The sequence below is a fragment of the Eublepharis macularius genome, chromosome 9 (assembly GCF_028583425.1).
Source record: "Eublepharis macularius isolate TG4126 chromosome 9, MPM_Emac_v1.0, whole genome shotgun sequence".
Classification (NCBI taxonomy): domain Eukaryota; kingdom Metazoa; phylum Chordata; class Lepidosauria; order Squamata; family Eublepharidae; genus Eublepharis; species Eublepharis macularius.
In genome coordinates this window covers 42,698,467-42,725,253 of record NC_072798.1, presented here as the reverse complement: position 1 = coordinate 42,725,253, position 26,787 = coordinate 42,698,467, and the positions used below count along the sequence as shown (strand labels likewise).

The 26,787-nt window shown below is 41.8% G+C and overlaps 1 protein-coding gene across 1 annotated transcript in view; it reads right to left on the bottom strand.

Moving 5' to 3' along the window:
* Window positions 1-26,787, bottom strand: part of GRIN2B (glutamate ionotropic receptor NMDA type subunit 2B) — a 304,269-nt gene that overhangs the window by 44,383 nt on the left and 233,099 nt on the right. The window contains exons 4-5 of the mRNA XM_054988703.1: window positions 1,414-1,622; window positions 693-864 (exon numbers count right to left, since the gene is read on the bottom strand). Coding sequence (XP_054844678.1) covers window positions 693-864; window positions 1,414-1,622 — 381 coding nt within the window. The remainder of the gene's footprint in view (window positions 1-692; window positions 865-1,413; window positions 1,623-26,787) is intronic.

Genomic DNA, 26,787 nt, shown 5'->3' with positions numbered 1-26,787 from the left:
CAAAAGGCCTTATTAGAACAAATAAAAAGGACAAGCTCAGGGTCTGGCTTAAGCCAATCAATTAACAGGAGGCCACTATGTGTGTATACACGTGCATGTTTGCATACATACACACATCTGCATTAAAAATGCCTTCAAAGTGCAGATTGGGGATAACATACATAATTGGGGAAAAGAAGGGTACAAAGGTAACCAAACTTACTATGATAAGCCCATTGATTTCAATGGACTCATAAGGATGTAATTTTGCTTAGCATAACGTTGTTACCCTCATAATGCCCTTCTTCTCCCACAGAATTACAGCACATTTGCCCTTTAAATTCTCTGGCTTATATCTGTTTTATCTACGTAGATTTATTGTTGTTTTTATTTTAGGATGGATTCTGTTAGTAGTATTTTACGTATTACATAATTGCTTTCTTTTATTCATTGTTTTGGGTGACTTTGGGCTGAAAGGCAGAAGTTTTAAAATATAAGGATATAAAATAAATGTAAACTATCACAGACTTGCTTGATGTGAATTCAAATAAAAGTATTTTTTTTCAAGTAGCAAATATTCAGAGTTGATCAGCAAATCTGCAAAATAATATTAAATTTATTTCTACTTTCAGGGACAAGAAATCAACTAGATACAGAAGTAAATTATTCTGGAAGTAAGCCTGAGGTAAAAGCAGATACCATTCATGGCTTACCTCGCCTATCATTCCATTCCATGTTCCATTGACCTTCTTCCCATGTTTGCCATTGGTTACCAAGTAAAGGTCATAGGTGAACTTGACAAACTTGGAGATTTTCTTGAGAATATCAATACAAAACCCTTTGCAGCATTTCTTGATGTAGGCAGTCTCCTCATCTGTCTTGTTCCTAACCAATCATAACAGAGGATTATACAGAACTTGTAAAATATTATAAATTAAAAACTAAAAGATATGACCCATTTTCTTTTGCGCTTGATGCAAATATTTATTTTTACACTGAGAAATTCTATATGAATCTTCAAACTAAAATATCTGATTTTTCTAAATTCATACCTTTTCTCCTCATAAAAACATTACAAGCAAAAAAGAAAATATTTTTAAATTCCTCTAGTGATTCGTGTTGTTTATAGATAAAATTCTAACTTCCAACAAACATCTGCATGTGAACATATTGACCCATAATAGAATTTATAATTGTAGGAAACCTCCCTTCATTATCACCAGCTTTCCCTCATACCTACTATTTCCTTTCTTATACATCCCTCATTTTAGAAAAACACTTGAAGCAACTAATGTTAAGTAGTTTGGAAATTGTGCTAGTGACAAGCAATATGATAGCTAGCCTGAGACAGTCCAGGAGGCTTTGCTGCTGTCGAGCATCAGGGTAAAGCATGCTAAGCAGGACCTGCTAGAGAAAGATTCTGTTGACACCTACTCTGTCACGATTCTTTTTTGGCACGGGACAGTGTTTCTCATGCAGGTACCACTTAATGGGTCCACATTTTCCACAATAACAAATGGTGCTTCCTCTAGGGTCACTATGCTAAGATGATCATCCTTCCGTTCCTCACGGTCGGGGTAGAGCTCAGAACGGGGCCACACATAATACTTCATCTTGAGGCGCTTGTCCTTCCACCATCCCACCTGAAGAGATTAAGAAAAACACACAAAGAGAGATCATTGCTAAAAGCTTTCTCCTAAATTACAATCAACCAAGATGCCTTAAGCGGAGCTGAGGAGGGAAAAAAAGAACGTTTAGAACAAGACAGTGATTCTACCCACAAATACTCTATTGTAAAAGGACTAAAAAAGGAGGATAAATTATTAAACACCTTGCAATGACTATGTGAAACAAGGTTTGGAAAAATATTGGTAAAAATAGCAAATATCCTCCCTTTGTTGTTTATTAAAGAAAGCTAAATATAAAGTGCTCTTTAGATGGTGTCTCACTTTAGCAGGCTTAATGGAACCTTTTGAACAAATACATTTATATGTAGATTTCTTCCATTTTTGGTAGAGATGTCAGTTTGCTCACCAATATTGGCTATATCTCTGTAACTGAAACTATCACTGGTTTTAAGCCATCAATTGAGCACTGACTCTACTAAATTATCTTCATGTTGATTGTCAATCATTTTAAAGTATTTTATAGTAAGTATTTAAGCGGCAGCTAGAATTGTGAGGGTTGGGACCACACTGGAAGATTTAATTAATTCCAACAATCCAAGAATGGCTCTATGGAGCAGTGGACTTTGCAGAAAATGGACAAACTTACAGATAAGCATTATACAAAATCAGAAGAAAATCCACAGTATCCATTTGCTCACAAAGTTGAATCAAATGATTACTGGAATACCCACCAAGACTTTATTAAAACTGATAGGACTATGTTTAACATGATTAAAACAAAACATTACAAAGATAAAGCTTTCAAACAAAGTATATCTCATTTCCAGACTTTAATAGTTAGAATCCACTAATAATTAGAACCCACTAATTTCCAAATATTGCAACAGAACAGCTATCAAAAGTTTTTTTGGGGTCTAAAGTAGGGTTGCCAGGTCCCCTTATCCTACTGGTGGGAGGGATGGCCTGGCACTCACCTCTTCTGTTTTCTTCGTGTGTGCGCTTCATGTGCACGTGTTCCTGGGTCAACTGGGCCCATTTGGGGCCCAAATTGGCTCTGTGTGAAGTGCAGGAGTACTCCCAGAGCAGTGTAATTATGTCACTCCCGGGAGTGACGTCACACTGCCTTGAGAGTGCACCCAGGAGGCCTGTTCTCTCCCACCCACCCCATCTCCCACCAGCCAGGTATTGTTTTATCTTCAAAAGCCTCAAAACTGAACTTAGGAAATTCATGCTCTTGGTTTATTTGGGGGGGGGGGAGATCAGCTAAAGGGGGCATGATAGAGGTTCATAAAATTTTGCGTAGTGTGGAAAAAGTGGGATTCTGGGATCATTCACTGAACTCAGAAGTGTTTACATCTCCATAAGAATGCTAAAGAACTTGCTGCAAGAGGCTGTAAAGCTGCAAGAGGTTGCAAAATCCTATTCCACTTCCTGGTGTATATTAGAAGCTGGTAAAATTTGAGATAAAAAGCCACAGCAGGTGACTATTCCATTGAAAATGCCAACAACACATTTTATAACCTTTTCCCTGTCCATTAGAGAGGTGGAAAATCATTCAATTCCAATAAATGTTAGATAAATCACCCAAAGTAGAAGGAAAGGTACAGGTACAGGAGTTAAGTGTAAATTTGAATCTATAATATATGCTATAGAAACCCATTATAACACTTGCCTTGGACAACTGGATGAGAAGAAGGCAGCCTTTATTACAATTTGTAACAGATAATACATTTGCTTGACAATGAACATGCATGTCTGACCCTTTCTCTAAACATGTATTCTTGAAGGGCAGCTTGAGATTTAGAAGGAGGAAAGATCTTAGCAAGAGGGAAAATGGGAAAGGTCTGAATACCATGATATACATGTCTGTGAGGGTGGAACAGTGCATCACAAAGATGGAGCTATTTCTCAACAGAATTTAAAAGGTGTGTGTTTGTCTTGGCAAAATAATGAAAAGACTGTATAAACTCATCACAGCATGTAGACAATAGACTTTGTATATTTCTGCAACGAAGCGTCAGCTGCCTCGCGAGATCATCATCGATTTTTCATCTAAAAGGATCCGAGACACTATCCTATACAACTCATATAACGCGGATCTGGACTTTTTGGGTAACAAAGTCAAGATACTGAAAGACGTCCCATTTTTAGTTCGGAAAAGACGATTTAAGTATAAAAAGCTCGCAGCTCTTCTGAGGGAACGTGGAATAAAGTACAAATGGCTATTCCCGGAAGGTATCTGGTTCAGTTACAAAGATCAAGCTTACAAGATATTATCAGAAGATCAACTAAGGGATTTTGAGGACAAAAATCCAGAATTTCAGCGAGACACCAAGCAAGAAGAAAAGGAGAAGTCTGAGGGTGGGGGGGGGAGGAAACGAGCACTGCGGCTGCAGTTGCTCAGAGAGAATTGCGTCCGGGACCCAGGAGGGGGAGGAAAACTTAATTTGAATTGTAATTTGCATTTTGTAAGGTCAACCACTCCATCAATATTATACAAAGCTTTAATTTTTTAATAATGGTAGTATGAAGGGAAAGCATTCTGTGTAGTGTAGTTGTTATATGTTGTTGTTGGTTTTTTTTTTCCTTCCCTTGTTCCCCTTCCTTTCCTTTGTATTGTTAGTTAATGTAGTTAATAAAAAGAATAAAAAATCTTTAAAAAAAAAGACTTTGTAGATTTCATCCTGAAAGTAAGTTTTAGATTATTCATAGCATAGAAAATAAAACCAAGCATTATATTTGTTTCATAGCAGGTCACCATTATAAAGCCCCTAGTTTTTGCCATCGCACCTAGAAAGGGCAGCATCAAATGCCCCCGTCACTAGGAAAAGGGGGCACTGGAGGAGCTTCCTGGGTAGACGGAGCCTTGCGGGGTGTGCCCGCACAGTTCTGGCGCATTTGGAACCAACACAGGGAGGGCTTAAAGGGAAGAAGTATGGAAACAGAAATTCACTATCTAGATACATTTTTATTTTTAAAGTTCCAGGAAGAGTGTGAAGGGGTGAAATCAGAAGATGGAGCCCATACCTAAAGGGCAATGAGGATGGTGATCAACTCCATTAAGAAAAAGAAACCAACTGGCAAGTAAGCAGCTATGCGGACATTTTTTCTCTTAGTATAAACTTCCTTTCCACAAGTGGTTATAAACCAACCACAGCAAATTCCTTGATAACAATCCTAGATTGGTCACTGTTTCTCAGCCTAATCTACCCATCCAGAGGATTTTTTTGTACTGAAACTTTGTGGAAGAATGGTGGGATATAACTGTAATAAAAACAGAAAGATTAATACAGCCATCTACCATATCTGACTGCCATCTATTTAAAACAAGGGTGAATGTGGCTCCGACTCCCCATATGATAGGGTGCTCAGTTAAAACAGTCTACTTATGGAGGCTCATGAATCCTAATGGATTCCAGAATGGTCTGGAGGGTTTTAGGATCCCAAACATCTGCTCTGTTGAGGCTACAGCGGACGTTTACAAGGTACAGCTCCTAAAAGCTATTGACAACGTTGCCTTTTATTGACCTCTGCCATGCTTGTGGTAGAACCCTGCTTCATGGTTTACCATGGAGTTGGGTGACCTAAAGAGAGCTAGGATGCATCTAGAATGATGCTGGAAGAAAGCTTGTACTGAATCTAACAGAGCGTGTTATGGAACTCACTGGAAGAACCATGAAGCAGTGATGACAATAGCAAAGAAGTACTACTTCTCCGCTATCATTACACCCTCCAGTTAACAGCCTTCCCAATTGTTCAAAGTATTCCAGAATCTACTGATTCCTAAATCGGAGCCTTTATTGTCTCAGTAACAGAAAGTTAGTTGTGAGGCCTTTGAAAAGTTTTTTGCTGTTAAAATCTCTCCAATACAGTCTGACTTGGATGCCAGTTGTAACATGTACCAGACAAAAGAAATATTTAATACATTGTCTGGTCTCTTTATGGATCATTTTGACCCAGTTACCATGATGAGTGTTTACAGGTTCCTGGGAAGACTACCGCTTGTGCTCTGGATCCTTGTCCAACCTAGTGGCTACAATCATGTACGGACCACATAAATCAGGCACTGATGTTTATCATGAATCAATTACTGAGTACCTTCCCTCAGCCACTCAAAAAAATGATCATCAATCCCCTGCTTTTAAAAATCCTTACAGAAAAATGATGTGGCCACTAGGGTGTACACCCGAAAAAGATTCAGGTTTCCAGAAGTGGGAAAACAATTCGGAATAACGCGAATCACAAAGCGGCTCAGATATTTAAATGTTTAAGTCGCTTCAGTATGCTCCATAAAGATTCGGGAATCTTTACAGAGCGCACCGAAGCTCAAAGTAACCTTTTTCTTGCTGCTTGCAAGCAACATGAAAAGAGTGGCTTTACGTTTCAAATGCCTGTCACTTTCTTCACCCAGTGGGTGAAATATTTGAAAGCAAGCAGAACTTTTCTTGCTGTTTGCAATGCAAACAGCTAGAAAAGTGCTGCAGGCACAAATGCTACCACTTTGCCTGAAGCTTCCTGAAGTGATACAAATTGCTTCGGAAAGCTTTGCTTCAGAATTACCGAATTGGCTCAGCAATGCTGGGGCCAATTCGGGAATCCTGAATCTTTCCAAATTGGAAACCAGAAACACACATCCCTAGTGGCCAGTTATTGCCCTGCCTCTAATTTGACCTTTCTGGGCAAGATAATTGAGACAACAGTGGCAGCCAGAGATGGAGCTAGTGCCTTTAGCTGATGATTTCTATCTGAATGTAAACGAAGTCCATGCCGCTTTGTTGCTCCTACTGTATTTATCTGCTACCTTTGATACAGTAGACCATGCTATCTTGCTGAAACATTTGGAGGCAGAAATAGGTGTTGGAGGATGTGCTCTGGATTGGTTTAAACCGTCCCTTATGAACAGACTCAAAGGGTTACTGTTGGAGACAAGTTATCATCACTGTGATATGTTTCCTGTGGAGTTCTACAGGGTGCAGTCTTATCCCCTGTATCTCTATATAAATTTACATATCTCTATGTAAAGCCCTTAGGAGAAATCATTTGTAGTTTTGGAATTGGATAACACCCCAGTCTATATCCATCTCCTGGGGATGCAGTAGAAGTCTTGAGCCATTGCTTAATTGTTGTGGTTAAATGGCTGAGAGGGTACAAATTAAAACTGAACCCTGACAAGGTAATGCTGCTTTGGAAGACTTCTCACATCCCATCATGCTTCCTACTATTGACAGGAGTTCCGCTGACCCTTGTTGACTCTGTCAGGTTGCAATGGACCCGGCATTGCTACTAGAGAAACAAATTAATGTAGTGACAAAAATGATTTCTTCCAACTACTGTAAGTTTAGCCTAAAATATGGCCCCTACCTGGATTCAGCCGAACTGGCCACCTGGATCCATGCCATAGTAACATCAAGACTAGGCTACTGTAATGCACCCTATATATGTCTCCCCTCAAAATCAACTCAGAAACTCTAATTAGTGTAGCATTCTGCAGCTCAGTTATTATCAGGAACTAGGTGGTATGTACACTTTGCAACTACTCCATTGGCTGCCCATTAGTTACCATGTTGAGTTCAAGGTACTGGCCATCACTAGGGTTGCCGGGTCCCCTTACCCTCTGAGTGGGAGGTGGGAAACCTGGCACTTAATGTTGCCCTCGCGAGCATGTGCTCCTGGCCTGCGCAATGACATCACTTCTGGGGAGTGATGTCGTCTTGCAGGCCACGCACTGCCCTGGGAGTGCTACCGTGCTCTGCAGCGGCCCAAATCCAGCCCAATTTGGGCCGAATCAGGCTGCTGCAGAATGCAGCAGCTCCGGCAGCACTCCTGTGTTCTGCAGGGAGCCAAATTGGGCTCAATTTGGCCTGAACTGGGCTACTGTGCAGTGTGGGAGGGCTGCCAGGGCTACACAACAGGCCCGGGAGTGCTCCCATGCTCCGCAGCAACCCAATTCTGCCTGAATCAGGCTGCTGTGGAGCATGGGAGCATGCTGTGCCACATGGGAGCATGCCCTGGGAGGCACGTTCCCCTCACCAGCCAGGTAAGCGGGGGTGCGGGGTGGAGCATGAAAGCGAGGAATCCCCTGCCCACCAGCAGGGGACTGGCAACCCTAGCCATCACACACAAAGCCCTTCATGGCTTGGATCCTTGTATCTGCAAAAGTGCCTGTCCTCCTATGTCCTACCTTTGCTCATCTGAATAGAGTCTTCTACAGGTGCCACAATAACTGCCTGTACATGTGCATTCTCTTTAGTAGCCTCTACTCTATGGAACGGCTTGCCTAAGGAAGTCAGGAAGTCTCCCACACTTTTGGATTTCTGCAAACCATGTAAAACAGAATTGTTCAAGAGGTCATTTTTTATAAAGGAAAGTGTTACAATATTACAGAATGATTCAGGACTGTGGATTAGACTACTACTATGTATTATTTGTTGCTTTATGTTTTTCTCCTGCTTTCACTACATATTTCTACTTACTGAATACTATTTCTTGCACTGTTTAACACATCGTGCTTAATACTTACAGGTTGTTTCAGATTCACATAGTCCTAGTCCAATTACATTGTTTATTAGATGTCTCCTCATCTTATTGAGTGTACTAACTTACATTAGGTAATCTGAGCAAGGCAGACTATAAATAACATAAATAAATAACATTAATATATGTAACTTTAAAATCATACTATGAAATTGGAAAAATCTGGTAAGTTCAAGCCAACAAGTTGGATACATGACTGTTGACTCTCTACCTGTTATTTTGAGTATATATGCTGAACATTCAGTTATGTCTTTTCTACTGAGGTCACTCTATGGTAATAAGCCTTTTATGTACTCATTGCTGCCACATTCATGGTGTTCTTACTGAACACTGCTGATGAGGCATTTTCGTTCAGCCTGTATAAGATCTCAGCAAGCAAAAGATTCTCGGCAAGATAGTGTCAAACCTGAACAGCTACATGTGTGTATGATACAGACCAAAGCTCTGAATTCCAAATCTATCCATCTGATGATTTGAGCTCTGACTCATGAAAGCTTATGTTGGAATAAATTTGTTAATCTTTAAGGTACCACTGGACTCCTGTTTTAATTTGGAATAGTATTCTCGTGTTTACTTGCTGTGCATATTGAACCAGTTTTCTAACAATTCAAATTGGTTTAAAACTTATTGTTCAACTGTTCTAAATATTTAATTGGTATATATGTCCTGACCACTGTGACCTTTGAAAAATTCTGAAAAGTGCATTAAAACAAGTCGAGTGAAGGTACCCAGACGTGCTGAATCACTCATAAAGCTAGTTTAACTTGGACAAATCTAGGAGAAGACGAATTTATGGTTATTTTAGCAAGTAAAAAAATAAACATGAGCACGTGCCCTATGTGACGTGATTCCTGACTCAGACTCAACCACACCATCCTATGACTCAAGCTGTGCTTCATGGTTCCCAATGGAGACACCGTTTTCAGTCAGAGGCCCCTGCTGGCAACATTTCTACTATTTTCTCATGTTTTAGTCTCTGGTATCAGAGGAGCACATCATCCAAGAGGTCAGCAGACAACTGAAAGAGCAGGTGGAGAAGGAGTATGTAGAAAATCTGTTTACAAACACTTAGGGTAATTAATTAACCATGTTGGCCAAAAGAGATTAATATTGGTAGATGCTTCACCTGCAGAATTAACTAACATGAAATGCTTTTCTTCATAAGCCTCACGTTCACCTTTTAACAGCACCTGGCAAAATGTCTCTTTTTCACTACAACTGCTGAACAGGTGATGGTTATAAATGGGCTCTAAATTTGGCAAAACAGGAGATCTACAGAACTGAAGAGATTATGGCTTCTTTCGCATTTGCATCGCATATAATAATGAATTTGCAAAAAAAAAAATACCCTGAAGAATAAATGTCATTGTTTAGTTATCATCTCACACTTCTTTAAAGAAAGCAACCACTTCCCCGAAGTGTATTCCCTAAATCACCCAACTGGCATTTATGCAACTCCTGCCATTTTGTTAAAATGCTATTAATTATGGGTTTCTTTATTGCTACATTTGCATGCTTTCTGCAGCTACTAAAACCTTGCCCTCTGACCTAATTATCTTGAAGAGGTTAACAAGGTAAACTTTAAAAGCTTCTATGTTTAGCACAATAGGTCAAAGCATGATGGCACAAAAGCCATAAGGGCTATGTGAGTTCATAGGTGATGAGCTCTGAAATTATTCTTGATGTCTTCTGGTATCTTTTGGCAAGCATGCTCACAAATATTCCTGAAGACAGGCCACATGTTTTCCTGAGTGCGGTGGAAGAGCTCTTCTTAAATGGAGCAAACAGGAGGCTTTAATTTATATCAGAGAATGCCTTGAATGTTTTCCTGTGATGTGCTATGTGGTTCATACACATGATCAAAGAGCACCAGTGTAAATTAATATTGCCAATGTTATTTGATCCTCTACGTCACATATATAGACTTCTATGGATTGCAATAAAGCAGTTTTCCTCATGGCTTCTTCCTTTATGTCCTTGAGGGAGGGGTCGTTTCCTTTTTTACTTCCTTTAAATGGCATTTTCTGCCGGTTTGCCTGGTAATGAAATAGGCAATCCAAACTTGTTCAGAAATGTAAATTGTTAGCAAGAACCAAATTCAGTGACTTATACCACCCTACTGGTACCTGAAACAAAGCTGAGACATGGAGAGGTCATTGAATTCTGTCCCGGGGTTGATCAGGGCACAATGTCTTTCCTAAGTAACTAAAAAAAGCAATCTAGGCAGTTGCATGTATAAAACTTAAGTGCAACACCCTTCAGACAAAAGCAAAACTTTCACTAAATGAAATATCACAGCACGCATAAAGATATGAAAACATGGCACAAACATGCAAAACAAGCAATTACTTCAGTGGATTCCTCCTTGCTCTTTGGCTTGGGGGGATTACAAAGCAGGGCTTTAAAAACTCACATGTGGCCACACCTGTCTTAAACACAGTAGTTTAAAGGAGGGTGTGAACTTGATATGTCACGGGATTAGGGAGGAGGCATTATCACCCCTTAATGTGATCCTTGGATAGTACCTGCTTCAATTATTCATATGCTAAATCTCTGGCGTAGACATTTACTGACTGAGGTTCATAATCTACAGATAACTGCAATAGAGAGTGAGACAGTTTGTTTCAACTGCCTTATAAAATTATCCAATCTTCACTCCACTCACAAGAATCTACATTGTAACGGGTTGTCTCTGCATACAGTACGTGTCTGGGCATGTAATTTTGTGCCTAATGATTTTTTCTCCTTAGCTTTCTTCTTGAATTATATTTTTGCTGAGCTTTCTTTTCCCTCACTCTGTTTTTTTTAAAAAAAACATATTTTCAGGAGACAAGAAACTTGCCAATCTACATCATGGCCTGAGAGACAGCTTAAACACTGTTACTAGCTGGAACAGTAATGAAGCTGGTTGCTGTATAAGAGGGGTGTCTAAAAACTACTGAAAGCTCCCAAAGGAAAGGCACAAACTATTTTCCAAAATTTTTACTGGGGGATCTTTGAGGACTGGCTACTGACAGGAGGTTTAAAACTGCAAACTGGCAGAAAATTGGAAGTGTAGATGCTGAAAATGGGTCTGTTATATTGGCTTTGAATGACGCAGGATGTTGGGGGGGGGGGGAGATTATGCACAAAAAAGCTTACATTTTTTTTGTTTCCTGGACTAAGCAAATCCAATCAAAGGGTCCACTGTAGAGAATGAGAAGAGAAGGGAGGAAATAAAAAAATGTTGCCTTTCTATTACTTGGAGCAGTTCTTTAGAAAGTGCCATTTTTTTCCTGTAAGAATATTGACCAATGTATCTATCTACTCCTCTTCTGATGTGAAAAAAAATCTCTAAAAATGAAAACCCTGTCCTCCAAGAGAATGTATTTGAAGCTGAGCTGTATGTATACACATACAGAGAAAGACATTCCCACACAGGAACATGCATAGACACACTGTTACAAAAAGGGAAGTTAGGCTGTTCAACCATGAACACAAGAATTAAATTAGGGCTTAGATGTTGCACCATTCACAAGGAGTGGTTTGGGGCTCATTTTCAATTTTCTGGCAAAATACTCATTAAAAACAAAAAGGAGTTGTACGTATTGGCCCTAAGTTTAAACTGCCTTGAGACAAAAGGAAAGGCAGGGTATAAAAATTTAAATAAATAAATAAGATTATAAAATCTTCTGAGCAGAGAAGTGTCATGCACAATTAGTATCACTAAATGTAACAGAAATAATGCAGATATGCTTGTACTAGAACCTCTCCGGTGTACAAATGTTTATAGACACACTTTTCAGCCTTTTATGATTTCATCTAGTACATGTTTCTCTCTCACACATATAATGGATGTCCCTCCCATTCCCAGAGGCTTCCATGTCTTGGTCACGATCTCGAAGCTCCTTTATGGGACATTCAAGAAAGGACCTAGACCCGGAAGGTGTCTCTTACCTTCTGCGGAGACCACAAAAGTGGCACTAGTGAAACAGAAACTCTACACAATGATCCCAGGGGGGTAGCTATTCTAGTCTGTAACAGTAAAATTAAGCACGAGTCCAGTGGCACCTTAAGACTAAATGGAATTAATTTCATTTATATAATTCCATGCACCTGACAAAGAGTTCTGGCTCAGGAAAGTCTATGCTGGAATAAATTCTGTTAGTCTTTAAAGGGCCACTGGAATTCCATTTAATTTTTTTCTATGCAATGAGTTTCCTGTTCCTTAGAGTGTCCATTGTGGTAGCTCCTGTGTGGATGAAGAAAGGAGGCCTTCCCTGTATATACAGTTCATGTAGAAAAATAGCCTAAAGTGTCTTGAAGAATAATGATTTAGCCCTAGTGAATGCATTGCTTAAAGCATCTCTACTGGCATCAACCTAGTCAGAGGGAGATCTTTTCACATATGCTCACCTCACCGGGCAAACAGCTATGTGTCTTCACAGAACCAAAAGGAAAGATGGAATATGGAAGAAGCTACAGTACAAAAGACGAACTGGGAAGACAGCTAGAACCTTCTCCAAAAAAACTCTGCCCCAGCTCATCAAATTGATGAGTGTGTAGCTGGAATCCTGCAACATCAATGGTACTATTCCAAAGCAACAGGTTGATTCCAAACTAGGGGAATACAACATTGTTCTGTAGCAGGGTTTGTGTAGCCTTGAGTTTAGCAGTCTGAGCAATATCTACATCTGAATTTGATTGTTATTGAACTTGGTTCAAGCCCTGCTTTCTCCCTCTTTCTCCCCATTATGCAAGAGCTGGAAATGCTTCTTCAGCATTAGCAGGCTGGCTTGAGAAGAAAGTGCTTTTGGCACCTTTCTCTTGCCAATGAAGAACTGAGGGCAGCCACTCATTTTGAAATATTGGGAAGGGCTGCTGGATCGGATGGCCTAGCTTCCAAGTGTGCTCACATTCTGATGCCTCTCATTTTACAAATTAAACACTGGCCCCAAATAGACTATGGCCTTTGAAGGCCTTTCCAGATGATGTTCAAGGTCTTATGACTGTAAGTTCTGATGTCATGCCAGCCCCAACCTAATGCCAATGCCCTCCACTCCATGTGATGGAGGGTATGCACTTGATCCTCCTCCTCCTCTACTACCACCACCACCACCACCACGAATAGGTTTCTGTGATACTGATGTAATCAAACCCCTACAACACATTAAAAGAACAAAATTGCAAAGGAAGCCACATTTTCATAATACATCAACATTGCTTTTTGAATGAAGGGGAAATTCAGTTTTCCAGGTTGGGTATATTATTTGCAGCAATATACTTACAGTGCAATCCTAAGAAGAGTTATTCCAGTCTAAGCCCATTGATTTCAATGGGCTTAGACTGGAGTAACTCTTTTTAGGATTGCACTATTAATCTCCCAGAAGAAACTATTTCCATTCCCTGTGTAAAAAACTTTATAATCTGGGATAGCCATGCAACAGATTTTTCTAGTTCTAACAGGCTACCCAGGAATCTTAACCATGGTTTGTAGCTAGTTAGCATATCCAAAAGTAACAAGGTAAGATTTGATTGTGGTTAATGTTAGAGCCAATGTAATGTTTTAAGTGTTGCTATGGCAGGTGAAGGGAATTTACACAGTGATGTCCATATGGCACAGCCAGGGCTTTTTTTCTGGGAAAAGAAGTGTTGGAACTCAGTGGGTTGCCCTTGGAGAAAATCGTCACATGGCTTGTGGCCCTGCCCTCTGATCTCTAGAAAGAGGGGAGTTCAGATTGCTCTCTGCGCTGCTCAGTGGTGCTGAGGGCAATCTAAACTCCCCTCTGTCTGGAGATCGGGGCGGGGCCACCAGCCATGTTACCATTTTCAAGAAGTTCCGGAACTCCATTCCACCGCGTTCCAGCCGGAAAAAAGCCCTGGGCATAGCAATTAGAGTGACAGAAGGCAATCTTTTTGTGGAAATTCACAAATATATTTTCATGAGTAGAAGTCTGCCCATATAAAATACCTCTGTGCTACTTTCTATGCAACTTCATGAATAGGGCTAAATCTGCACAAAACAATTAAGAAGGATGAGATGTTAAAAACAGTAGATGTAACTATATGGTAGAATGAGAAGCAGAAAAGCCTAAAGACTGGAGAAGAGAAGGAGGAACTACGATTTAAAGGCAGCCAGACAGTCATGTAGGATAAAGACAGGAAAGTGCTGGTAGGGTGGGGAGCACGGGTAAATGGGAGAGCAGAAAATGAAGCCAAATTAGAGACAACCATAGCAAAAGCAGCAGAAAGTGGAATATAGATGAAGGAGCAACAGGTATTTCTGTGTTAATAAAAGAATGGTAGGGAATATGCTTGTTCTTTTAAACATATATATATTTACTTCATTTATACCCCGCCTTTTTCACAATGGGGACGCAAAGCAGTTCACATCATTCTCCTTACAAGAACCAAGTGAGGTAGGTTAGGCTGAAAGTTTGTGACTGATCAAAAGGTCACCCAGTGAGCTTCCATCACAGAGGAGGGAATCAAACCCTGGTCTCCAGATCCCTGGTTCATCACTCTAGCCTCTGCACCACACTGGCTCTCACTTATGAAAAATGGGTAAAGGACGCCTACATTTTCCGTTCAGCACAAAATACATTTTAGAAGAAAGTGCAGCCTTGTTTCATAAATACCAAGTGGGGAGTCTGAATACTTGGTTGGGGATTCTAGTTATGCTACAAACTGTGCACAATCCAGCTCAAGTTAAGCACTTTTTAAGTCTCACAGATTTCACCCTCATGGATTCCATTAATTATTTATGTGACCTTGAAGAAGCCATTTAACCTCTCTGTCACTCATTTCCTCATCTGTAAATTGGGAATAGCAATTCCTAGTGCATCGAGGCTACTCTAATCAGGGTTAATGCATCAAAATAGATGTCTTGGATAACAATATCCTAATTAACAGCCTTCCTGTTTTTCAGAAGGGTAGTGCTGTGCATTTAAAGCAGATTAACAAGAAGGTTCTGTGTGTACACAGAAGTAACTTTGGGTAATTTTGTAGATTCATATTACCAGCCAGCCATTTTCAGAATTAATTTTTTAAAAATATATTTCTAGCTTTTTCTTTCTCTCCTTTTTTGGCAGAAAAAAACTTGAAACGGCAATCTGATATGACTTAATAATGAAGTCTCAAGACGGTACATATGCATTTAATATACTTTTTCTTTGATTTCAAATTTTCTAAGCCAGCCTCATGGTTTCGAAAGCATTAAGATAATATTGTTTAGATTTTTTTACTATAACAGTGCCAGGATTCCATCGACACCAAAGGGATCAGGAAGATTCAGGAATTATTTCATTAACTGAATGGTATTATTTTATGCCATATACCTCTGTGAGCAAGTGTTTTTGCAGCTGAACATTGTATATGCTTGCCTCAGGGACAGGCCGCTGCCACCCTCTACTCCCAAAGGCTTATTTCACTTTTAGGTAATGGGAAGGGGTTACTTAGGAGAGTACAAAGAACAATTCTAAAACCTCTAATCTCTCTACTATTATCCTTCAGCCTATTTACACCACTCCTCTTCGATCAACAGCAGACAAAAATCTTGGGGGGATGGGTTGCACTTGCAGTATCATACTGAAGAGCTCTTACATTTAAAATAGTTTGTCTACCGATAAAACAGAGCTGAAAGCATCAAGAAAAACAGACAAATCTGGAAAAGAAATCCAAAGATAAAATAAAGCTAATTACTATTAACTGGATTTTCCTGGATGGTAGTCGTAAGCTGGACCTACATTTTAAGGTAAAAAGCCAATACATCTTACTTTCACGATGACTGATATACTTTGCCCATCTCCTCAACATCAAACAAGGTAAGATTTGACAACATCCATAAAAAGACCGTGCAATACCTTTTATTAACACCAACTAAAATAACACAACACTGTGTGTGTGTGTGTGTGTGTGTTATTTATCTCCCCCCCCGCATTCCCCCCCCCCCCCGTAAAGTGATGCTTTATGATGAAAGCTTAGGCTTGAAACAGTTACATATGAAGGGCTGGGCTCCATGTGCCATACTAATTAAAGTTCAACTAATGAACAGGGTTTCTACAGTCAGATGGACAGTAAAAGTAATTTCATCTGAAGCTAAATTCATTTAATATGTTGATGGGAGATAAACTGGATTATCTCAACTGAGGTTTCTGTACTTATCTGGAAAGTCTAGCTAGCTGAGCTGGTTAACACTGCAAAGAAATGAATGTGCTAGCAAGACAAATAGAAAGTGATTGTCCGCAAAGTAATGTTAATTTACATTTGACAAAAAAGTGAACTCCCAACAGAAAAGGAAGTTGGTAATTACTTAAAATCCGTATTTCCAGGACAACCTGTGAAATTACCAAAAATAAAAAAAAACCTTGCTGCCACTGAACCAGAATTATGACCAAGAAGGGCTTCACAATCACAGTTTGCCCTAGTCAGTACTACGTAGGTAATTCACTCCTCATCCCATATGCATTCTAGGGATTTTAGCAGTAAGGTTAATATCTTGTAAAATAAATCTTTTAATATAATCAAAGCTTTTGCAATGCCTTTTCTTCAGTTCATTGGCTTGCCTTCTGTGTGCTGTTTTAAAGGGATTAAAAAAAAATTAATCTGACTCTGCACATCCAATTGTTCATCAACCTCCAATGGACACTCTAATGGACTTCTGACACACAGCCCACCTCGCAAGATAACTCCACTAGGGATGCCAGATCCCTGTCCCCACCCACCACCCCCACTGACCTGGCCAGTGGGGGGGGGTGCGCACCTTCCACGCGCTCTCCCCTGCAGTGCTGTGTGCTCCCGTGTGCAGCAGCTGCATGGATTGGGTCCATTTGGGCCTGGATTGGGTCCACTGTGGAGCGCGGGAGCGCTCCTGCTCTCAACCGCGGCCCAAAACGTGCCCATTTCAGGCCTGTTTTGTCATGGATGGGCCTGTTTTGGGCCACTGTGGAGCGCAGGAGTGCTCCCGTGCTCCACAGTGCCTCAAAACAGGTCCAATCCGTGCCAAAATGGGCACGAAATGAGCCCGATTTGGGCCAAAATGGGCATGTTTTGGGCCGCTGTGGAGGGCAGGAGTGCTCCCACACTCTGTAGTGGCCCCAATCCAAGCCCCCACAGAGCGTGGGCGCACTCCGGGGGGGGGGCGTGTGATGATGTCACTTCCTGGAAGTGACGTCATCATGCTTGCGGGAGTGCGCACATGTGCGCACGCACCCCCCATCCCCACACACAACAGAGTTAAGTGCCAGGGCCCAATCCTCCCCCAAGAGGTTGAGGGGGCCTGGCAACCCTAAATTCCACAGACGAGTCCCTTATTCCATCCTAATCCTCATCAGGGCTAGCTCATCCATTAAGCAGCCCTAGGCAATCATCTAGGATGCTAGAGGCAGAGGGCAACCAGCCAGCCTCAGATCTGTATACCCCTCACACACAGCATCCAGGTCTCTCATAGCAAGCAGCAGCTTGGGAGGCCCCTCCAGGCCCTGTTGGGTTCCCACGGGGAACCTGACCTCTTCCTCCTCCTCTTCTCCATGAGATCTTGGATATCTGATTATCTCTAGGACATGGTCAGCTGGCATAAGAAATGTCATGCAGAGCATAATCCAGAAGTGAAATATGTCTCCTGGCTATGACTAACTCATCTACCTAAAACATATAACCTTTGTCTACAGATATTGCCTATTGTCAGATATTCTGTCTTCAGAGGAAGGACATACATTCCAGGCTAAAAAACATTTGCATTTATAAATCCTGAAGGTCCTTCTTTGTGGATTTTTATCCTGAATACTTGCCAAGTATTTGGCATCTAGTATTCAATATGCAAAGTTGACACTTAACATTACTTAATGCTTTACATCTGAAAACAAGTGAGGGGCACAAATGTCAAGTCTAAAAAACTACAAGGAACAAATGTACAGTCTGTGTGGCATGGGACTGAATGTTCCAAATATGGGAAAATGTGAAAAACTGCCATAACTCCCCACAAATATGACAAAACTGGCATCATACTACACGAGTCTCTGTTAGCAGCTAATGGGAGTTAGTCAGCCAATGGTAACAATTCAGGAAATATCACCATGAGACTTGAGAATGAATATATGCCAGAAACTGGGCAACACACATTTATTCACATTCTGAGGTCAAATTTCAGAATCAAAATTCCAAAGCTGCTCTATGAATTGGAATAAAAGAACTAGATTTTATAGACATTTGTTTCTATGCTGAGTTCACTTGATTAATCTCAGAAAGTGAAGAATAAGAGGTAGAAGCCAGTGTCATTAAGTTGTCATCCAGTACCTGTTCTACACAACTATCTACCTGCAAGAAGTCCTACAAGCTGTTACGAAAACCTGAAATTCCACTAAGAACTTTAAACTACCACATATATAGTTTTCTACCCTGCCCGCTCAGTATGGGCACTTCATGGAAGGAGCTATTTCACTATCTAAAGAAGCCAACACCAGCAGAATACCCCTATTTGGTCAATACATGTTTTCATGCCATTAAAGGTATTTGTTGTTAATGTTGTCAATACATGTTTCCAAATAAACTTTTCCTCCAGGGTAGCCTATGAAGGCTTAATTATGGTTATGAAAAGGAGCAAAGGAGCCAAAATGTTTAAATACAGGGAATTCAGAGTCTCTCTACCCAAGATGCCTCAGCACATGTTTATCAAATGTAGGGAGATGTAAGCCAGGAAGCATAATTTAAAAAGACAGAGCCAGTGGAGATCACTCCTCAGAGGATTTGTTAATTTAATCTTCGCCTCCAAAAAGGCTCTGTAAATTTCAACTCTCCAGTCTAAAACTGTGCAGGATTGCAGCAAGAGGACAGAGATGAATGGAAATGGGCTGGAGCTGGACTCAGGCTTAGACCTGGAGAGGTTATAATAGGCTGAAGTTTCCTTTCTGGCATTTCACAGCCCCTTCACACAGCTCCAATGTATAGCAAAACCTTTGCCCTGCTGCCAGCTCTGTCTTTTTAAACTACATCTAACATTGCATCTCCTGACACATTCTTCATGTGTCAGATGTCTCATGTATAGAGACTCTCAGTGTGGTACCTTGCTAAGGTATAAGAAAGGAATAAAAATGCCTCCTCTTACAACCCCCCCCCCCCCCCAAACAACATATAAAAATTCTTCTAGAATTTATGCAAAACATACTAGAAAGAATATCTTGCTATTTCATCATGGAAGGATTTATAGCCATCAAGAGCTTTGAAGATCAACTCTGTTCAGTCACGGACATGGCTTTTTTTGAGGCGGAACACCCCGGAACGGCATCCAGCAGCTCTTTAAAATACCCATGTGACTGGTGTCACATAGGTATTTTTAAAAGGGCCTATTTTGGTCACAGATAGGGCCTAAAACAGCCTGGATCGGATCGCTGCTGTGGGGGGGAGGGTTCCCCCTCCCCTGCCTGGGCCGATCCTGGCCATTCTGGCCCCGATCTGGGCCATTCGGGGCCCTAAATAGGTCCCAAATGGCCAAAACAGTGCAGAAATGGCCCAGATTGGTGCCGAAATGGCCAGGATCGGCCCCGCCCAGCAGCAACCCTATCCAGGCTGTTTTGGCCACTTTGGGCTCATTTAGGGCCTCAAACGGCCCAGATCATGGCAGAAATGGCCAGGATCCAGCCGGTGCCGGGCTGGGGAGGGTTCCCTTGCCCAGCAGCAACCTGATCCAGGCCAGTTCAGCCCTGATCTGGGCCATTTTGGAGCCATTCTGGCTGTTTTGGCCCCATATACGACCTAAAATGGCCCAGCTTGGAGCCAAAATGGCCAGGATCAGGCCGGTGCTGGGTGGGGGAGAGTTCTCCCACCCAGCAGTGGCCTGTTCCAGGCCATTTTGCCCTCAATCTGGGCTGTTTTGGGGGCATTCTGGCCATTTGCGGCCCATTTAGGGCCAAAACCAGCCTGGATCGGGGCCAAAATGGCTAGGATCGCACCAGTGCTGGGAGGGAGGGTTCCCCAGGAGGGTTCCCCGCCCAGCAGCAGCCCATTCCAGGCTAGTTTGGCCCCAATCTGGGCAATTTGGGGCTCCAAACGGCCAGGTTCATGCTCAAAATGGATAGGATCGGGCCGCTGCCAGGCGGGCGAAGACTCCCCCGCCCAGCAGCAGTCCGATCCCGGTCATTTGGGGCTCCTTTTGGCCATTTTAGGCCCAATCCAGGCCCAAAAGGGCCAGCATCGCGCCCCTCTAAGCAGCCCAATCCTGGTCATTCTGGGCCCCTTTTGGCTATTCTGGGCCCAATTTGGCCAGGATTTCCACCAAAATGGCCAGGATCGGGCCCAAAACAGCCAGGATTGGGTTTCTGCTGGCAAGGGAACACTCCACCGCCCGGCAGTGGCCCGAACCTGGTTCTTTTGGCCCCAATCGGGGCCATTTGGATCATGAATTGGTCCCAAAATGGCCAAAAGGGGCCCAAAGCAGCCAGGATTGGGCCTCTGCCAGGCGGAGGAAGACTCCCCTGCCTGGCAGAGCCCAATACTGGTCATTTTGGGCCCCTTTTGGGTATTTTGGTCCCACTTCAGGCCCCAAACGGCCAGGATTGGACCCGAAATGGCCAGCATCAGCCCCCTGCCAAGTTGGGGAAGTATCCCCTGCCTAGCAGCAGCCTGATCCTGCTGATTTTGGGCCCCTTTTAGGTATTTTGGGCCCAATTCAGGCCCAAAATGGCCAGGATCAGACCCCAAATGGCCAGGATCAGGCTGCTGCCCAGTGGGGGAGCACGCTTCTGTGTAGCAGCAGCCCATTCCAGGCTGATCCAAGCCATTTCTGGCCCAATATGCACCCAGAACAGTCCGGATTGGGCCCTAAATGGCCAAATTTGGGTTGCTGCCCTCCAAGGGAGTGTTCTTCCATGTGGCAACAGACTATTGCAGGCTGATTGGGGCTGTTTTAGGCCTGTTTTGTCCCAATTTGGGCCTGAAATGGCCCAGATCCGGCCACTGCCAGGTGGGGGAGTGCTCCCTCGTGGCGAAGTGGCCCAGTCCGGGCCAAATTGGACCCCCCCCTGGAGCACAGGAGCACTCCCAGGGTGGCCATTCCTGCGTGATGATGTCACTTCCCAGAAGTGATGTCATCATGCAGTCCCGGGAGCACGCGCATGCATGTATTGAGAGACGCTCCACCTCCTCCCGGGAGTTGCCCCAGGTGAGAGTTCCCGCACCTCTTTCACCAGAAAAAAAGCCCTGGTCATGGGTATTATGTTTTAACCATTAAAACAACAGCACTTTACAGCATTACAAGCAAAATAGCTGTATGCTTATATTCATTAAATATACAGGTTTGGGGCATTTGAAAGCTATGGCTTCAACTAAGCATAATTTTCTCCCAGGCTGTTAGGAACCATGTGCTAATGGGAAGATAAATTCCCCAAGGTTTGTGTTAAGATTCAGATATGATGTATGACCTTAGTGTTAATAACCTCCAAGCAGGAATAATACAGGCAAATGTTCTGTCTGTCCTTCATCAAATTTGCTAAAATGTTACTAATATGCTGGGGGAAATGCAACTATCTGAATTAATGAAATGTAACTCTTTTGTATAGTTGGGTGGTCTCTGCTTGAGAATAAAATACTTGGGGCATAATCCAGACAAAGTTAAGGAATTGTAAATCTCACTGTATTTCAGTAGAGCTAAGCATGTATTGAAATTAATAGGACTTCCACCCTGAGTCTCAGCAAGAAAGACCAGGTATAAACTAACAAACAAAATGTGCCAGTTAGGTGCATTTGAGTTCATGTGTATGTCCATGCCACTTACTTGGATATTTATTTAGAAAATGTTTATAGTGCCTGACCATAGAACCTGCTTGACATGGCTTACAAAATAAAACATAAAAGCATAAAAGATTAAAAGTTATTAATTAAAATCATCACTCAAAGCTCATCCAGAGCATAAAAGTAGTTTAAAATGAATTTAACAGTTTCCAGACTAAAAACAGTATAAAAATGGTCTTTAGAAATTCAACCTCTGGATCAAAAAAGAAGGACTTGTTACCACTGGTCACCACCAGAGACCATTAATAAAGATATGCAGATTTGGCCTGGAAATTAAACCTTGCTTGTGTCTCTTTAAAGTCTCTTCTTCAGATTAAGAACTCAAGATATTTCCTAGCCACCCTTCTTGTATAGGGTTGCCAGTTCCCCCAACCCCCTGGGGGGAGGCATCAGAGGCCCAGCACCTACCTTGTGTGTTCCCCCTCACTAGCATGCAGAGTGCGCATGTGCTCCTGGCCTGTGCGATGATGTCACTTCTGGAAAGTGATGTCATTGCATGGGCCACATGCCGCCCTGGCAGCACTCCCATGCTCTGCAGGGGGCTGAATTGGGCTTCATTCGGCTTGATTCGGGATGCTGCAGAGTGCGGGAGTGCTGCTGACCACAGCAGACCGATTTGAGCTGAAACCGGCCTGATTCAGCCTGAATCAAGCTGATGCAGAGTGCAGGAGTGCACTGTGTTGACAGGAATGTGCCCCAGGAGGCGCATTCCCCCTCTGCCAGCCAGGTAAGAAGGGGTGAGGGGGGGAATGGCAACCCTATTCTTGTACCTTGGTAGGTGCAGACCAAGGTTGGCTTTTATATTGGTACAGAATAACCACAAAAGCACAAGATTCATAAAAGGAGGGAGAGGCATTGCTTATAATTAAGGTATTTGGTTACAACAGCTGAGCAAGAAGTGTTAACAAGTGCAGAGCAAAAGAAAATAAAGCAGGATAAATACAACTAGTGGTAGCAGACCCAAAGTCCTCCTTGAGACTTGGACCTGTGTTCATTTACACCCAAGAGTTCTCATGGGATTTTAAAAGGCACCTATTGTTATACAGCCCATCTAATCTCCAGGCTCATCCCAACTTCCTTTCGGTCACATACTCCACCGTTAAAAAGAGAGCTAGATGGATTGTAACAATAGGGTACAGTTACCCTTGGGTGATAAGTTGTGCTCAAAGAGACAAGGTGACAGAGAGTCAGGGGTCCCTCCTTGGTCAACTGCCCTCACATGGGCTATGACACTGCCTAACACAACACCTTGAAAGAGGCTGCAGTCTACCTAACCCACCTCTTTGTTCAACAGTTGGGTTTCAGTTGATATGCATTTAAAGTGTTCTTATATAAAGAAGCTTTTGAAAGATCTTCAAGAGCCTTTAGGAAAAAATTTATACAATATTGCCATTGTGTATCATTGATGAAGCATTAGAAAGGAACAAAGATAGGACAAAAGATAACTTTTTATTTTAAAGTATAGAAGTACTGTCATCAAAAGAAACGCAGAATGGCAACAGAAAAGCCCATGGAAGCACAATTTTATTTCTTATTGCCTCCATTCAGTCCTCAGAAGTTTACATCATATGAAAGACACTATTTAAGACACTAGTCACTTTCTTTATGCATTTGACAGTCTTTGATTAAACTCCTGGATAATAACCTTGCAAGGCAGAGCCAAACTCACAGAAGTACAGGGTGTTCTTATCATTCCCTCCCCAAAATAACTCCTTGCCAATAACAGTCAATCAATTCAGCTTCTGCTAAATAACACTTGCAGTGTCTCCACATAAGATGACTGCTGACTATGTCCACTTTACTGTGCAATCTTAAGAAGAGTTACGCCAGCCTAAGCCCACTGAAATCAATGGGTGTAGACTGGAGTAACTCTTTCTAGGATTGCACTGTTAGTGGAGGAATGCATGGCACTTAAAATAGAAGATAGTGACAAATCTGGGCAAATCTAGCTGAAAATATTCTGGTTTGCAACCATTAATTAAGAAAGCCTCCATGTGGCTCAACCGTTCAATTCATTGCTAATCAGAGAGAAAAGAATGCAACAAGCAGCAAGCTCTGGTGCCATCTATGTACAAGGACAGTACACTCTATTTTTAAACTACCCATTTTCAACTGGAGTTATGCCAAAATGAACATGTTCTGGTCCCAATCCAGGCAAGCCCTAACAGATATCAACCAAAGAGGTTAATGATAATTTTTCCAGTTGATTTTGTGCCACTTCATCATGACTTTCTCTGGATCACATTTCACATATTTATTAATTTAAACTAAAATGTTTATATTATGATATCTAAATAAAATATTCTGCAAGAGCTTTATATATATGAAACAATGGACACTGCTGAGAAGAATCAGAAAGGTTGCACCCCAACAATCTGTCTCATCCAAGCTACCCTACAGCACCTTCTCCAAGAGTGATATTTGCAACTGACCAGTAATTGTAACCAGTATCCATTTTTTGGGTCCACCTTCTTAAGATGTGGTACAACAACTGGCTCGTTCAAGATAGTCAACATCACTACTCCCATCAATGTAGCATTCACCCAGCATAAGAACCCAACCAAGCAATACAATAAGCCATGGTGGGCAAAGATCAAACACTGAGGAGATAGGCCATACTTCTCCACATCCACAGCTCACAATAAATTAAATTCCCACAACTACATCTGAAATGAAATTTAGCTCTCATGACATTTGGGGGCTGTTATATTCCAATAATGATGTCCAATCTGAGAAAACATGAACTATGAAACACTTGCACAAGAAGATCTCAGTGATTACTGAAGGTACCAGGCAGCAGATGCAAAAAGCGCTCCCAACACCCACAGTAACTCTGCTGGACAGCTCTGCACCAGCGCAGCAGCAGCAGCAAAGCATACATGCTTTGCCACCATCACTGCCAAGATGTGCTCTAGGCCAGAGGTCTCCAACAGGTAGCTTGTGAGCTACCGGTAACTTAGCAGCTGCTGCAGAATAGCTTGCATCATCTAAAATACCCTGGAAAAGCTTACAAAAATAATTGTTCATGGCATTTTTAAAAAGCTTTTTATTTCATAAGATTTTTCTGTGTGCTGCTTAGCTGACAGCTTCTTTTCTAGTGTGCTTTCTAGTCCATATTCTGTTTCTAGGACAGAACAAAACTTGATACCATGCTGATGGGGGGATAGTTTGAGATTTTTTTATTACTCAGAAGTAGCTCTCTTAAAGGAAAGCTTACAGACCCATACTCTGGACTGCGTGTGTCTCGGTTTCTGTTTCATTCATCTGCCAATCTACTTCACTGTTCCTAACTCCTCAGAAAACCAAGATGCTGAATGGTGGTAAAGGGATGACTGAGGGTGTCTAGGAATGATGTAACTATCTAGTGAATTCTTCAGAATTATAGGTTGTATTTCATTACTATTGTGCCCTTCAAAAGAGACCCGCAAATGTATTTTTAGAACCCAGAATCTGCATTTTCCAAAATCGATGTTTTTCAACGGTTGTGGCTGCTAGAAAATAACCCAGTTTGATCTCAAATATCTTAATACAAAATACCTCAAAATCAACTTAATATAGGAAATGCAAACATGGTGTTTCTGTATATTTGAGCTATAACTATTGTAACTTTAAATTGTACAAACATATAAACAAAATGAAATCTGGTAAACTTCCTCATAGGGATTTATATCGGCAAATTCCCTATAATTTCACAAAAGGGATTTGTCATAGATCTAAAGGCCATCTGACAATAAATGCTCAAATGTGCCTTTGGAATATATTTTAGTATTTTATGTGTCAAGAGAAGTGGGACTATATTAATGGGGAAAGATTGGCAAAATCAGCTCTTCATCAGCACCTTCGGTCTTGGAATGTTAATACTACTACATGTATTTTATTGTTTGTTTTAGGCCCCTTGAAAGCTGGCTGTGCGAAGCCTTAGGACAAGAAGGTCTGTGTGCTGCTGATGGGAAAGGGAAGTGAAGAATCTGGAGGCATTTGGCCCGTGGGCTAGACAGATTAAAGAGGTGGGGGATTTGATTTCACATACTGATTTGAACTAAATCAAGGCAAATTTTGCCTGAAGTTGTCTCTAGATTAAAGACTCAGTGTGGTGCAGTGGTTAGAGTGTTGGACTAGGATTTGGGAGGTCCAGGTTTGAATCCCTGCTCTGCCACAGAAGCTCGCTAAATGATCTTGGACCAGTCACACACTCTTAGCCTCACCTGCCTCATGGGGCTTTTGTGAGGATAAAATGGAAAAAAGACAAATTATGTAAGCTACTTTGGGTCCCCGCTGGGGAGAAAAGCAGGGTAGATTACCTTAAATTAGCTAGGTTAAAACTAAGCATTTATATTGAAGCCAATTAAGCAGCATGTACTCACAGCCATTGTGAATCTGGGGTCTATAAGGGACAAATGCACTTCTTTTACTCTATTTAGCATCTGTGTTATACAAACATAGACCTACCTGCTCATGATAGACTGCAACACCTGCATAGGCAGTGGCAGCCCACTCTGTGGTATTACCTGGCAGGGCAAATTCAAAACAGCCAATTCTCAAGTAAAAACAAGAAAGTAGCTGACATTTCTAACATCCAGCAAAAGCCTGTTTTACTCAGCTCAAAACATCTGCATTCTGCATTCCATCTGCTTCCCAAAACACTTCAGAATGTTAAAGAAAGCAAAGAGCATGCAACATAAAGAAAACCTGGTGCACCATGCAATGATTAGGCATTGCAAATGGCCACATAATTCCCCCCTTTTTGAAGATGCTGCATAACAGCTCATTAATCCAGGATAATGTTGTATTGGTACTTTCATGGCTTCCTGAGAGTGTTCTGTTTTTCCTTCTTTTACAGCCATGGGGCTTTTTCTCTGCTGATCTTTGTAATATGGTCAGCGAT